General features: G+C 59.6%; 1 protein-coding gene across 5 annotated transcripts; it reads left to right on the plus strand.

The window, feature by feature from the left end:
• Positions 1-102: 102 nt before the first annotated feature.
• Positions 103-15504, plus strand: B9D1 (B9 domain containing 1). 5 transcript variants are annotated; one of them, XM_034646824.1, is made up of 7 exons: positions 103-391; positions 1887-1955; positions 3886-3997; positions 8003-8099; positions 9157-9219; positions 12903-12970; positions 13243-13379. In XM_034646824.1, exons 1-7 carry the CDS (start codon positions 239-241, stop codon positions 13284-13286), a joined length of 606 nt encoding a protein of 201 aa, XP_034502715.1. In that variant the 5' UTR covers positions 103-238; the 3' UTR covers positions 13287-13379. The 5 variants fall into 5 exon arrangements, with proteins under 5 accessions (XP_034502715.1, XP_034502716.1, XP_034502714.1 ...); XM_034646823.1 differs by having other exon boundaries at positions 109-391; positions 13307-15504; XM_002923112.4 differs by having other exon boundaries at positions 113-301; positions 13307-15504.
• The last annotated feature ends 202 nt before the right edge of the window (positions 15505-15706 follow it).

Consider the following 15706-nt stretch of genomic DNA (forward strand, 5'->3'; position numbering starts at 1 on the left):
GACAGCCCCGGCTTTCCCGGAGAGGGGTGGGGCTTCGGAGCCCCGCCCTCCAAGGACCCGCCCCGAGCGGCCTCCTCCGGCTGCGCCTGCGCACTGCCGCACCCACGCTTGCCTTAGCGAAGTTCCCGTCCCAAGAAACATGTCCCACGCGCCACGCCGTCGGTTTCCAGGGCAACCTGGTGCCTCTTAGCAACCCCGAGCGCAGCCAGGGTCGTTTCCTGGCGCCCCCAGCGCTGCCATGGCGGCCGCCGGTCCTAGCGTCTTTCTACTCATGGTCAACGGGCAGGTGGAGAGCGCCCAGGTGAGCGGCCGTGGATCTTGCCCTCCTTCCCCCCAGTCTCCTCGGGGGCCCATCGCGCGACCTCCCGGGCTGCTGCGTGGCTCCGGAGAGGTGCGTCGTTCCTCCGAACCTCCGTCTCCCTCGGTTAGGCGGGGGAGGGGAACCAGCATTTGAGAGGCTTGGCTGCGAATCCTCAGCCCTATGTGCGCGGGTGGAAACACACCTCGAGAGGTTGAGCTAGTGCCGAGGGCACGCTGGTTCGGATCATGTCCAGGTCGTTGAGTCACGGGCAGGAGCCTAATGCGGGTGTGGGGGGAGGAGCCGAGACTCCTACCGGGACGCTGGGCCTCGGTCCTCAAGCGCTCTGCACTCTGAACCCTCAGATCCATGAATTTGGGTTAAAGTGGAGGTGATCTGGTGCATCTGATCCAACGATGGTGCTGGTGGAAAGATCCAGGGAGGGTCTGTCCAGTCGGACAGAAGGGGACGCTACTCTCCATCCCCTACACTTTATACGAACCGTTTGTCATATTCATATATATACATAGATATGTTCACCATGAATTCGCTCTGTGCCAGACTTGGCGCCCAGCACTGCTCTTTCAGTCCCCACAACAGCCCTTTGAAGTGGGTATTAGTAGCATCCCCATTTTATGGATGGGAACACTTGCCCAAAGAGAGTGGCAAAGCTGGGATTTGAACCCGGGTGTGCCTGCTGCCAGAACTTTGCTGCATTACCCTTCCAGGCTGTTGGAAGATGGTGTTTATTGTATTATTGTGAGGATTAAGTGAGATGGTTTGGGTAAAGCTCTGGGTCTCTCTTGCTTTCCTGTTTCATCGAGATTGTACTCCCGTGCTCCCACCCTGTCCACCCGCCCCTTGCCTAGTGTCCACAACTGCCATCCCCTCTTCTCTTCTGTCCCATTAGGGGCCCCTGGCTGGGCTGGATCACCTCTCTCTGCACTGTCAGCACCCATGCCAGCCTCACTGTGCCTCCCACTAGTTCTGGGTCTCTGCCTCTCTCCAGGCCTTGAGCTCCAGCCCTGAGTATCCTTCATGTCCTGATAGCATCTTTCACTTCGGCACCATTCCCTTAGACCTCCTCTGTGCCCACCCTGTGCCAGGCACTGAGGACACAAAAACGCCACCACACTTGTTCCCTGTTCACAGTCAAATGGGCTTGACAGAAATAAACAAGCCATCAAAGCTCTGATGGAGGGAAGGACCAGGGGCCGACAGAGCCAGGATGGGTGTTGGGGGGGCCACTTAAAACAGCCTGAAAGTTAGGATGGGCTCCCTGGAAGGTAAGTTTTGAAGGACGAACAGGAGTTTGCCAGATGGAGGAATGGGAAGGGCATGCCAGACAGAAGCCAGAGCCCGGGCAAAGGCTCAAGGGCGGTAGCAGCCTGGGACTGTCCCTTGGACTCCAGCCCCTCTTGGGCCCCAGCCCCTCTGCTGCACCCCGTGTCCTCATCCCTGGCTGTTTCTTAGACCCCACGCCGGGTGCCTGGTGTTCAGAATCCCTATCGGCTGCCCTTACCTAGCCAACGCGTCGGCCTCACCGCGGGTCCCTGTGAACAGAAGCCGTGTGTGCTTCTTCCCACAGTTTCCGGAGTACGACGAGCTCTACTGCAAGTACTGCTTTGTGTACGGCCAGGACTGGGCCCCCACGGCGGTAAGCTGGGCTCCGGGCCCCCTCACTCACAGCCTCTATGACTGATGGGGCTCCTGCAGGTGTCCACCGTACCCCTTCTGCTCCCAATTCAGAACCCATGGAGAGCTAGACACTGAGTTCAGGGGGTTCCAAACATGACTTCGTTCCTGGTAAAGCTGGAGTGGGGAGTGCAGCCCCCGGCGGGCTCCCCGATCAAAGCCACGCGCGCTCACACACCCTGTCCCGGGAACTTGTGCGCGGCAGTGAAGAGGAATGTGTGCGTCTGCCCCTCTCCTAGCCCGTGGGGAGGACTCTGGGGAGTCAGAAGGCAGAATAGAAGCTCTCCTTGCAAGACTTGCCTTGGAGCAATCTGTCTCCTCCAGACAGCCAGACAAGAGTCCCAGTCTCCGTGGCGCACATCCTTGTGGGGCAAGACAGACAATAAGTACTAATGTTCTAGCATGTTCTAGTAAAAAGTGCCAAGGAGAAAGTACAGTCAGGAAGGGAGGTGTGGAGGATAGAGAGAAACTGGAATCTAGGTAAGGGGGCCAGGGAAGGCTTCCCCGAGAAGGTAACTTTGGGCCAAGACCTGAAGGAAGTGAGGGCACGAGCCACGTGGAAGTCTGTGGCAAGAGCTCTGGAGGCAGAGGAGCAGAGGTGCACAGGCCCCGAGGCGGGAGCGTGGCTGGGGCTGAAGCAGGGGTCGAAGAAGGGCTGGCCCCGTGGAGGCCACTGTCAGGCAGAGTAAGGACCGCAGCCTCACGCAGGGGTGACATGGGACCCCCTCAGAGAGTCTGGAACAGAGACAGTGACCCACCTCGTGTTTTTCATAGCTCCCTCTGGCTTGTGTGTCCAGAGTAGAGGGGGAGCAAGGGCCAACGAGGGAGACCGTGGACTGTTACCAGAAACAGGCGTGAAGACAGCACGTAGACAAGGCGCGGCGCGGGGGTGGCGGCAGGCGCTTGCATTTCCAGTATATCTTTGAAAATGGAGGCAACAGGGTTTCCTCTTGGACAGAAGTGGGGCGTGCGAGAGAGGAGTTAAGAATAACACCAAGCTTCTCAGTCCGGGCGCTTGGGAGCGGAGCTGCCATTCAATGAGAAGATTGGATAGAGCAGGTCTGGGAGAATGTTCCAGAGCTCCGCCTGGCGTGTGTTGAGGTTGAGGTTCCCGCTGGATGGGCAGGCGGAGGTGCAGGGCGGGCAGCCGAGGCGGGGCCGTGGTGCTCTGGAGGCCGGACGTGAGGACCAGGGTGGAGACGCGCGTTTGGGACTCAGCCACAGACAGACCACATGGAAAGGAAGTGGCCAGAGCAACACTGGGATCCCCCCCCCGCCCCCACTGTGAGGAGGAAAGCCCCAAAGACGTACGGTGTCCCAGAAACCATGCAGAGGGAGGGTGTCCAGGGCTGCGGCCAAGTCGGGGAAACTGAGGACAGAGAAACGTCCACAGATCCAGCAGCGCCGGGGTCACTGGTGCTACTCGGCAAACACACTTTGATAGAGTGGGAGCCTGTAATCCGGCTGGAGTTTCTCGAAAGGAAAGCAGAGAAGGAGTGAGAGCTGGAGAGTATGGACAGCCTGTTCCCAGGGCTCGGCCCGGCCGGGGGGCTACGAATGGGTTGGTGGGCGGAGGAAGACGTAGAGTGGGCGTTGGTGCTCGATGGAGAAGTTGGCACACGCGCGGGCACCGATGCAGCACCCCCGGGGGAGGGGGCAGTGACACAAGCGGAAACCGCTGGCCGCAGCTGCTTCCCCGGGCGAGGGGGCGAGAACCTGTGCCTGGGCCGTGCTCGGGTCGGCCAGCCCTGACGAGATGAAACCTGGAGATGCCTGGGAGCTGCTCCAGTCCCTCGGCGCTCGGGTTGCACGCACGTCGGTGTGTGGGCAGGAGGTAGTGAGGGTGGCAGCCGGAGCCCGGGCATCAGCTGTCGCGGTCCCCGTCCTCGCAGGGCCTGGAGGAGGGCATCTCACAGATCACATCCAAGAGCCAGGATGTGCGGCGAGCGCTGGTGTGGAACTTCCCCATCGACGTCACCTTTAAGAGCACCAACCCCTATGGCTGTGAGTGTGCAGGGGCCCCGCAGGGACACCCGGGTTGGGGGGGGCGCCCCCAGGGCCATCCGCTAGCAGCTCCTCTCTGCCCGTCCCCTCGGCCCTTGGTGCTGTCTTGCCATCTGGCCATTTCTCTCCGCTTCCTGCCGCCACCCCCACCCCAGGCGGTGGGGCTGACCTTTAGGAAGCTCAGAGCGAATCAGGTGGCACCCCAGCCTGCTGCCTTGGGTGGCTCCGTGCCCGGGGAGGGCAGAGCCCGGGGTCCGGGGCCGCTGCAGTCCCTGATGGCCCTCAGCCTGCCATCACGTGTCGTGCTCCACCCGCATCTCCTGGGCACGCCCCTGAGTCGCCCCTCTAAGCCTTGGTTGGGCTGTTCCCGCTGCCATCTCTGACCTCCTTCCCAGCCCTCCTTGCTCACAGTGTCTCCTGGCTGCCTTGCCTGGTAGTTCTCATCCACTGTCACTTAATAAACGCCTACTGTGTGCAAAGCCCTGGGGTTGGCTCCAGAGGGGCTATGAATACTCGCCCCGGGTGGGCTTGGCCTAGTTTCCTAATCCTATGTGATGGACGGATTGCTCTCCGTTTCTTTTCTCACATTAGGAAACTGATGCCAAAAACTAACATCATTTGCCTTCAGCTTTTTATCTAGCCGCTGAACACGGACTGGATTTCAGGTCCATCTGATTTCACAGTCTGGGCCTTTCTGCTGCATGTGGCTTGGGGCCGAGGCTTGCCGGGTACAGGGGGTCTGGAGCAGGGGCTGCCTGGCAGTCCTCCTTGTCATTATCCACGAGTAAGAATGCTTCCATAGGCTTCCTGGAACAGGGCACTAGATTACGGACCAGTCTCCTGCTGCTGAGATAGAGGCCAATACAGTATTAAAAAGCAAAAACAAAACACAACTATTCGAAGGTATCTGAGAGCTAGCAAAGTATTAGAGATTTGCCAGGCCACGGTCCAGGAGAATATAGAAATCTAGAAACGTGACCCCACTCACATCGCCCTGAGAGTATTTGCCAACTCAACCAGAGGTGATTGAGAGGCTGATTGAGGTTTTGACAGCTGCTCTGGGCTAAGGACGCAAGAATCAGGAAGATCCCTGCAACTTGGACGGAGACCTCGAAGTGCTTGCCGCACCCGGGGAGGAAGGGAGAAGTGGGACCAGCCCAGCTCTGGATCATTCCAGACCGTGAATACGGTTGCAAAAACTCCCAAACAAAATATTCATAAGCCAAATCTAGCAGGATGTAAAAGGGATAAGAACAAGAATGGTTTATTCCAGAAATACAAAGCTTATATAATATCTGAAATCCACCATCGTGATTCACTGCTTTAAAAAGAAGGAAAGTCACGATCATCCCCATAAATGTAGAAACCATGATAAAATTCAACATCCATTCACGATAAACACAGCAAACTAGGAATAGAAGGAAACTTTTTTTTTTTTTTGTTAAAGTAGGCTCCAGGCCCTGTGTGGAACCCAGCGCGGGCCCTGAACTCACAGCCCCTAAGCTGAGATCAAGACCTGAGCTGAGATCAGGAGCTGAGCCAGCCAGGCGCTCCTAGAAGGAAACTTTCTTAATTTGATAAAGGCTATCTACAAAAACCTTAGAGCAGGCATCACCTTTTCTAAGTGAAACGGTGAAAGATTTCCTTGTTGCCACTACAAAAGACGCAAGAATTAGGAAGAATAAAACTGTCCTTTTTCTTTTCTTTTCTTTTCTTTTCTTTTCTTTTCTTTTCTTTTCTCTTCTCTTCTCTTCTCTTCTCTTCTCTTCTCTTCTTTTCTTTCTTTCTTCTTTCTTTCTTTCTTTCTTTTTTACTTTCAAGATTTTTTTATTTGAGAGAGAGAGGGAGAGTACAAGCAGGGAGCCCACGTGGGGCTCGATCCCAGGACCCCGGATCATGACCTGAGCTGAAGGAAGACGCTTCACCGACTGAGCCAGCCAGGCGCCCCAAAACTATTGTTTCTCACAGGTGACATTATGTGTGTAGAATTTGCAGAATAATGTACAGATAAGTTACTAGAAATGATAAATCGGTGTGAATGCTGTTTAGGAGATAGGCAGAAACCAGTGGCTTTTTGTATCAAAATAAATAGTATATGTATTCTCTTGTGTGCAAAAAGTGATTCAAAAATGATATTTTTTAAAAAAGACATTCTTTACAATAATATCAAAATAGAACAGCTGAAAAGACAGGCCACGGAATTCACACACATGCACACTGCACATCAACAAGGAAAAGCCCCCTCTGGTAGAAATGGGGCAGGGGACTGAGCAGATACCTCACAAAGGAGGACATCAGGGGCGCCTGGGGGGCTCAGTCGGTTAAGCGTCTGCCTTCGGCTCAGGGCATGATCCCAGGGTCCTGGGATCGAGCCCCGCGTCGGGCTCCCCACTTGGCGGGGAGCAACAACAAGGGAGGACGTTGGAGTGACCGGGAAGGAGAGCAAGGTCTTTATTTTAGTAAGAAACACTGCAGTGAAGGCAAACGCAAAGGGAAGCTACGGTGAGCCGTCCCACGGCCCACGCAGCAGAAGGACTCCAGCCAGGGAGACTGAGGACCCCCGGCGTGATGGGAACTCCAGTGACTGGTGGGAGTGGGGGGGTGATCCGACCCCTTTGGAAGAGCGCTCCGTGTTCTCTTTGCAGAGCGAGCGTCTGCTTACCCTGTGCGACTCCCTTCGAACCCAGCAGAGATGTGTGCGTGCGTGGGGCAAGAGCTTGGACGGGAGTGGCAGAGAGCTCATAGCCTCGCCGCTTGGGGACCCCCAAGGAGAACCTACCCACATGTCATCGGCGCTGGAGCAAACCATGTCCCCACGGTCTGTCCAGAGCTAGAATGTTCTCTGGCACTGAGAACGAGTGACATCCCTGACATGACACAATTTGAACAAATCTCAGACATGATGTTGAATGAAAGAACCTGGATACCAAGACACAGATGACATGATTCCATTTGTATAAAGTTTTTTTAAGAAAATGGGTAAAACCAGGGCACCGGGGTGGCTCAGTTGGTTAAGCGTCTGACTCTTGGTTTCGGCTCAGCGTGGAGTGTACTTGGGAGTCTCTCCCTCTCCCTCTGCCTCCCCCTGCTCGCTCACCTGCTCTTTCTCTCGCTCTCTCTCAAAATTAAACAAAATCTTTTTTAAAAATGGGCAAAACCAAAGTACCATGTTTGGGATGCATTCTTTGGTGGGAAAGCCTTTCAAGGAATACTTTCCTCAAGTCGGAAGAGTGGCTCCCTCCGGGGGAGGGGGAGTGATGGGAGGGCCCAAACCTGTCCCTGACACTTACCAAGCCCTCGTCCTGCATCAGGCGCTACTCTCCGTGTCTTAGAGGTGAGGGACCCGAGAGGCTGGGAGGTGAGGTGATTGATGCCTGAGGCCCCTCCTACAGGCCACAGGTCAGCTTGGCAGCACGGCTTCCCTGGGTCTCCCCCACCTCACCTGTCACCCCGGGCCATGATTTCTCCCCTGCATTTAGGGGACGAATGTACTGACCCCTGTGAAAGGACCCGATGTTCCTCCGTGTTTACCGGGAACAGGTGGGATCAGTGATCATTTAAAGGAGAGTGCATGGAAGGTCTTTCTTTCCCTCTGACCTCCCCTGCAGAACCCCAAAGCCAGCCCCTGTGGCCTGTGAGCCCGTGCAGTACGCGCTTGAATGTGAACACCTGTACCAGAAAGGACGCTCCCGGGAAGCGGCCCCTTTGCTCACTTCCCAGCTGGGTCCCTGTGCCTTGAACAGAGGAGAAAAGTGCCTTCAGGGGCCCTCCCTGTATTATCAAGGTACAGGATATGCGGGGCCTCCCAGCATCCAGGCTGAGCAGGGGGCCTTGCCGTCAGGTCGTGCTCCCCACCCCCTGCCCTGTCCCTGCCCGCCTCCCCGGATCCTGGGTCGCAGAAGCCCTTAGTGGAGAAGGCGGGGTCCTACGTCCGCTCCTGTCCTCTGCCCTGCGTCTTCCCCTGAGTCACCCCACCGGCTGTCCCCTTGTCTTGTTCTTCCCAAGGGCCACAGATCGTGCTCAGTGTGTACGGACCAGACGTGTTTGGGAACGATGTGGTCCGAGGCTACGGGGCAGTGCACGTGCCTTTCTCACCCGGCAGGTAGGTTCCGGCTCTGCCTGGCTCCCTGGGCCACAGTCCATCCCTTCCTGGGCCATGCTGGCCTAGGACCAGGGCACTCCTCACAGGGCTTTTCCTGGGACAGACTTCACTGCTAGGCTGGGAGGGCACTGGGGTCCCCAGGCGCCTGGGCGGCTGGAGTTGGGGGTTGGGGGGTGGAGCTAGAGCCCATATCTGGGAGGAGGCCCAGATGGGTGAGGCCAAGGTTGCCACCCAAACAGCAGGTGGGTGAGGGGAGTGTTGGAGGCCCCGGCAGGGAGCACTGGGACCTGCGACGGGCTGGGTCCAGTGACAGAGTTCGCAGGTAGTTTGGGGTTAGTTCAGACACTCAGTCCCCTCCTCCGTGTCTCCCCCGCTCTGTCCCATGAGCCCTCACTGATGCCCCCATGGGCTCGGCCCTGCTGGCATCATGTGTGACCACGTGGGCCCTTCCTCAGGAGCCCCCAGAGGAGTAGACCCAGATGGGGAGACGCAGTTAGTTGTTTTTTGTTAAGCATGTGACAAGGTGTAGACAGGGTATTCTGGGGCGCAGAGGACAGGAGTTTGCCTAGAGAGGGTAGAAGAGGGTGGAAGAACGGCCAGACGTTCTGCGCACTGATGCCGAGGCAGAGAGCTCGAGATGTGGGGGGAGGCGTGTGGAGAGGGTGGAGGGGCTGGGGCGGTGAGGTGAGCGGCAGGACCCCAGGCTCGGAGGGCAGGACGGGGGCAGGGGCCGCAGGGGGGGTGAGGTCCCGGGAATCGTCAGGGGCTTCCTGGAGGATTTGGACATGTGGGGGACAGGGCTTCTGAGGGGCCAGTGTGAGGCGGGGCCCCAGGTGTGATGGCCGTACCAGCACCCTCCTGAGCCTTAGCAAGAAACAAGACTCGCGGGGACTCTGGCCGCTTTCTGCACTCACTTGCCGCGCGCACGGCGCATGCGCGCAGCCGGCCCGCTTGGCCTCGGCCCGGACTTGGTGCTGCCGGGTCGCTCCTGGCGCGGGAGCCTCGGAAAGTCGCACGTTTCTGTTAGCACATCTGCCCGTGAAAACATTTGTTTCAGGCACAAAAGGACCATCCCCATGTTTGTTCCGGAATCCACGTCTAAGCTGCAGAAGTTTACAAGGCGAGTTTTCTACCCGTCCCCGCCAGCACCTGCTCCCCACCCAAGTAATCGGAGTGGAGGGCGGGCTGTCGCTGTCCTCCCCTCACTTGTGCCGGGTGACCTCGTCGGGTCTCCCAACTGCTCTGTCTTCGGGGCCCATGGAAGAGGGGGCTGTGGGGTGTCAGCGGGTCTCTGGGCTCCCTTCAGCCGCTGTTCCAGCTGCATAAGGCTGTGCTCCTTTATACTCTGTGGTCTTTGCGTCAGAACAGAGCAAAAGCCCTCGTCAGACGGGGAAATGCTCAGGACGTAAAAGGACATTACAGAGGCAGGACACAGGAGGGGACAGCAGTAAGAGCCACACAGAACAGTAGTCATCTTCCCGATGGGCAATTTCTATCAGGTTGGAAATGCCTCACACGTGGGGGGCCTCTTGGAAGAGGTGACGTCTGAATGGAAACTAGAGCGGAGGTGAGGGCCCGTGCGGGTGATCTGGGGAAGGAACGTTCCAGGCGTAGGAAACAGTGCAAGGTCCATGGGCTTACTGTGTTTGGAGCAGCCAGGATGGGGTGTCTCTGGTAGGTGGTGACAAAGAGAATGTGGGGGAGACACCAGGGAGGCAGGGAGCCTCTTGCCCCTGACCACATCCGCCCAAGCTTAGACCCTTAGGCCCTGGCCGGCTGACCCCCGGGGCTGGGGAGAGACGCTGCTGTCCGCTTAGCTCAGCGGCAAACCACCACCGCTCCCCACCAGGTCAGCCAGGAAGGGGCCCTCTGTTCACAGCCGGGTTGAGGGTGGTGGAAATGGAGGACCACCTGGGTGCCCAGGTGGCAGCTGACGAGCAGGCCTGGCCAGTCTTGGGGCGAGCTTGGCCGGAGCCCTGCGGGGCAGAGGGACAGCGTTGGGCCTGTGCCGAGGAAGCCTCACTGAGTTCTGAGGCCTGGAGGGGAGAATCTGGGTGTCCGCCGCCCCTAGAAGCCCCTCTGGGAGACCACCGCGATGGGAAGGTGCCCTGGGCCAGTGTAAGCTAGAGGGGACAACACCTACCCCGCAGACTGTCTGAAAATGGGGGCTGGGCCCATCAGTGGGTACGGGAGCCCGTGCCGCTGTCCTAGCTGGGGTGTCTGTGCCGCTCTCTGCCCCACAGCTCCGAGGAAAGCTTGGGTCCCAGGGCCAGGTCCCTGGGAGGAAAGGGTCTCAGTGCTGGAGAAGTTTCTGGGTGTTCTGCCGGTGCCTGAGGCTAGCAGCTTGCGGCAGGGGCGGTCTCCACCCGGCAAGGCGTGTGCTTGCAGTCCCGACACTGGGGAAAGGTCTGATGATGGAAGGCAGTTGATCAAAATCTTCCCAGACCTGGTCCGTGGAGGCCAGCCCTTGCTCAGTCCACCCGCCTGCCCTCCTCCACTCAGCCCTGTATTAGTTCCCGGGGCTGCTGTAACCAATGACCACAGACTCAGCGGCTTCAATGACAGAAACGTATTGTCTCACAGTCCAAAGTCAGAATCAGGGGGCTGAGATCAAGGCTCCGGCAGGGCCCTGCTCCCTTCCACCCCCCCACCGCCCTCGCCAGGCTCTTGGGGAGAAACTGTTCCTGGCGTCTTCTAACTCCTGGTGGCTGCGGCCTTCTTGGCTCGGCCCGTCACTCCAGTCTCTGCTTCTGTGGTCACGTGTGTGACCTGACATGTCACCCCCTCCCCTGTGTGTGTCACCTCTCCCTCCACTTCTCTTAGAAGGACACTCGTGGCAGCATTTCGGGCCCACCCAGATAATCCAAGACAGTCCCCCCATGTTTAAGATCCTTATTTTAGTCACATGTGCAAAGGTCTTTTTCCCAAATAAGGTCACATTTGCAAGTTCCAGGGAGGAGGACCTGGGATCTTTGGGGCCATTACCCAGCCCATGACCCGCCTCCCACCTAGCCCTCCCAGAGCGACCGAGATGGTTTTCCGAAACACATGACTTTAGAAACACATCAAGCCCATCTCTGCGTTGAGGATTAACCTCAGTTTGGGTGCTGCGGGACCCTGCGTTCTCCTGCCCCGCCGACCTTGGGCCCTCCCCGCTGCCTGCGTGCCCCTGGACTTGCTTCCTCCAGCCCGCTGGGTCCTTCCCCACCTCAGCCCGGGCCTGGCCGCTCCCCCTTGCCCTGAACAGCCCGTCCCTGTGGACCTCAGGAGACAGCAATGCAGAGGCTCCAGGGGCTCTGAGTAGGAGTACGTGGGGTGTGCCAGGCTCTGTGGCTGCTTCCCCTGCCTGTGAGGTGGAGAAACTGAGGCACAGAGAGGCAATGGCCTGCCATCCGGCCCTGGCTAGAACGCTAGCTTCCCAGACCCCCTCCCCACCCCCTCTCCCGAGGCTGGGAGCCAGGGAGCCCTTTACTGGCTGTCCCCATGGCCTGCACAGCAGGGGGCAGTCACTGCTTTGTCCAGTGTAAGCTGGGACGGAGCCCCACCCCCAGGCAGCACCCAGTGTGCACCCGGGGGCCGGGAACCAGTTGAGTCGGGTGGCCTGGAGCAAGGGGAGACCCCACAGAGCTGGAGGGGCTGCTGGTGGGGGACGTTGTCTTCGCTGGGGCCCTCCCGGGTCAGCCACTTAGCGGAAGGCAGGGCGGAGCCTGCTCTGGGGACGCGGGAACCTCGACAGACAGACCGACCGAGGGGTGTCCTTCCCTGTCCTGCGGCTGCATCACTGGCCTCCCCGGGGCAGGACCCCCAAAATGCAGGCTGGAGGCGCTCCTGGATGGGTCAACGCCCCCGTCTGCCTGGCCCACTGGCCGGGAATGTGCACCTAGATTGTTTTGGGCTCGAGTGGGTGTGTCAGAGGCGAGCGCTGCCCTGGCTCAGGCTGCGGGGCCTGGAGCTGGAGGGCTGGGACAGCACCCCTGCGTGTCCAGCCTGCACCTCCCTGCGTGTGGCCTGGGGCAGGTCACTGCACTGCTCTCAGCCTCTGGAAGGGGGGGGCTTTACAGAGCGGGGCTCCTGGGAGGGGCAGGTGGACAGTGGGCATGTGGGGGGGGGAGCAGAGGGCCACACCCCTCGCCTGTGACTGTGGGGTTAGAGGATTGTGGCCGATACCCCGGAGCAAGCCCGTCCTTGGAGCACGTGAACCTGGGAGCAAGAACCATCAATAACAGGATGAATGTTTCACCTCGAGCCCTGTGAGCTGGGTACTGTTGGGGACGGCTGAGAGGAACTGGGGCTCAGAGATGAGAAGTCACTTGTCCTGGATCCCACACTATGGAGAGGAAAGTGGAGGGCCCGGATTTGGCCCCTCTGCCCACCCCAAAGAGGCCAACGTCGAACTCTGGGACGGGGCCTGCCTTCCCCGGGGGGTCACGCTGCCTGCCCCCAGCTGCTGCCCCCTTTCTGGGATTTCCACTTGGGCTCCCACTGCGCACCCAGCCCCACATCTCCCTCAAAGCCACGGGTAATCATGTTGGGAAAGCTGGGCGTGCGGCTGGGGAGGGGTGGGGCACAGGGCACCACAGGCCTGGGGGCAGCCCGCCGGGCCTCCGTGGATGCCACCTGCGGCACCCAGCCTCCCCTTTCCCTGGCAGAGGGAGGGGGCGTGGGAAGGTTCTGCCAGGGCCTGGCCCTGGGGCAGGGGTTGGAGGAGGGCTGCCGGTTTCTGAAGCCGGGAGAGAGCCCCTGTCTCGGCTCAGGGATAGCCGGGCCGAGGATCCGCTCATCAGCATTCTCCCGTCTCCCCAGCTGGTTCATGGGACGGCGGCCCGAGTACACAGACCCCAAGGTGGTGGCTCAGGGTGAAGGCCGGGAAGGTAAAGCTTGATGCCCTCAACCCCCCCACACACCCCACAGGCAAGCTGGAGCCCGGGAGGGACTAGGTGGACCCCCAGGAGACAGCGTGGAAGCCAGGGACCTGCCGGGCACACAGACAGACCTCGGGAGCAGCCCTGGGTCTCTCCCCATAGCGTGGCTCCCACCTGGGTCTGGTTGGAATGTGGGGGGTCTGCCACGTCTGTCGGTCCCTGGTGCAGCCCCCATACCTCCCAGGAGGGGCATGGGCCAGCCAGTCGTTCCCATTTTACAGGAGAGACTGCTGGGGTGGAGACGTTCCCTGAGCAGCCTGGCTGACGCTGCCCTTCTCTCCCCAGTGACCCGTGTCCGCTCGCAGGGCTTTGTCACTCTCCTCTTCAATGTGGTGACCAAGGACATGAGGAAGCTGGGCTACGACACTGGGCCTCCTGACACGCAGCGTGCCTCAGGGCCCAGCCCACCCCAGGGCCTCCCCCAGTGAAAGCACCCACCCGGCCACGGCCAGGGCCACGGCATCTGGCCACACAGCCGCACAGGCCAGGCGGCGTCCCGAGAACGCGGGGCTGTCCTTCCGGAGAGTTGGCCCCGGATCCATCTGCTTGATGTGCAGCCTCGGGGGCCGGGGGTGGGGGCAGGCGGGGGAGATTTTTATATAATAAAGCATCACCTTTTCACAGAAGCCAGGCCTGGAGCTGCCTCCCCTCCCCTTGGCACCGCCCCCCACTCCCTGGCAGCAGGTCCCTGGGGACAGAAGCTGCCCGGAGAGGCACACCACGACAGCCACCTGGGATGTGAGCTCTGGTTCAGCCCCACTCATGGCTGTGTGGCCTTGCCTTCGCCTCCACGCACTCCTGTCTAACACGGGAGGGAGACAAAGAGGCTTTTGGGGCTCAGGAGCGCCCGGCCCTTGTGCGAGGAGGGGAGAATGGGATCCGTAGGAGTCGCAGGGAGAGGCCCCCAATCCTGCAGCCCAGCTCCCAGCACACGGGGAGCGGAGCCCGCAATGCACAGGTCACCACGGCACTGCTGTGGAGTCCCCCTCCCAGCCTGCCCCCCGCCTGGGGACGGGACACGCAGCCTGCCCGGTCTCCTTGCCACCCGGTACCACCTCAGTCCGATTCAAGGGGAACCACAAAGCCCCCGCCGCCCAGCCTCACGACCACCGGCCTCGCCCCCGCACACTGTCCTGGCTGCCTGTGGAGCCTGCCCTACGACCCCACCGAGCTGCCACTGCTCTGCCCCTCGTCTCACTTAGCTCTCCGGGCACCCCCGGCTCCCTGTGTGCTCTGCAACTCGTGGTCTGGTGTCAGCAACATTCCTGTGATTCTCACCGTCTTTTCTGAATGGAAAGTTCCCTCAAACTCGGTCCTGGGCTGAAGCCCACAGTGCCCCTTGCAGCCCTCCTCAGCTGCCCTGCCCCGTGGACCTTAGGCCTAAAGACGAGGTTTGCGTCCGGACCCCCACTAGCATTTCCACCTCCCCGGTCCCAGCTCCTGAGACGCCCACCGAAGACCTGACCACCTCGCCCTCGGGCTGCTTCTCCGCCCTTCTGGACACCACCACCGTCCCTTTCCCACCTCCTCCCCTGCGATGACCTTGGCCTGGCCCCTCACCAGCCCCTCGCCTCCTGCTGGTTCCTTTCCTGGGGGCCCCTGCCAGCAGTCCTTCCTGGCCTCTGGGCCCTCGCTGCCCAGAGACCCCTGTCACGTCAGGCTTGGCCCGCCAGCCCCTCTGACAGTGCTTCACCCCCTTCTCGTTCTGTTCCATCGTGCGCTTTCATCAACATTTCCCTATGAAGTGCAAATAAGGTCACCGTGATCAGCCAGCCGCCCGGATTCCACCCTTGCCCTCCTCCCATACTTGGGTTCTCATCCCTCCTTCCATCCGGCCTGGTTTTAGTGCATTTCCAAATCGCAGGCGCCATACGTTTCAGCATGCCTGTCCATGACTGGAGATGGTATTTGTTCCTAGGTGTCATTTGTGTCTCTCGAGGGAACACAGATGTGGACCGCAATGCATAAATCTCAGGTGTACTACTCGCGGAGCTGTGGCCAATGCGTGCCTGACGCCTAGTCAGGGTCTAGAATGCTGCCATCACCTCGGAAAGCTGCCACACACCTCTCTCAGTCAAGGCAGGACAAGGCTGGAAACCTGGGAGGCTGACGGCACTCTGTGCCTGGGAAGCAGGGAGCAGGGGGGAGATCTGGGACCATCCACATGAGTAACAGGCAAGGGTGGCCCCAGGTTCACTCCCCACTGTCCGTTCTGTCCTCCACGGTGACGACGCTGTGTGCTCACAAGGCCATTCCCCAGGCCCCTTGTGTACAGGCGGGTCCCCGGAGTAGTTCTGGCCAAAGAAAGGTGGGTTGAAAGGCTGTTCCGCACTTACAGGTCTGACCCACTTAAAAACTCCGTGGTAGGGGCGCCTGGGTGGCACAGCGGTTAAGTGTCTGCCTTCGGCTCAGGGCGTGATCCCAGCGTTGTGGGATCGAGCCACATCAGGCTCCTCTGCTGGAAGCCTGCTTCTTCCTCTCCCACTCCCCCTGCTTGTGTTCCCTCTCTCACTGGCTGTCTCTGTCTCTGTCGAATAAATAAATAAAATCTTTAAAAAAAAAAAAAACTCCGTGGTCCATCCTTCCATCCTTCCCCATGGCACCTGCATGCCACATATTGAAGACAGAACACGGCAAGGGAGGAGCCAGGAACATCCCCACTGGGCAGCTGATGAACGACTTTTA

The sequence above is a fragment of the Ailuropoda melanoleuca genome, chromosome 17 (assembly GCF_002007445.2).
Source record: "Ailuropoda melanoleuca isolate Jingjing chromosome 17, ASM200744v2, whole genome shotgun sequence".
NCBI classification, from domain to species: domain Eukaryota; kingdom Metazoa; phylum Chordata; class Mammalia; order Carnivora; family Ursidae; genus Ailuropoda; species Ailuropoda melanoleuca.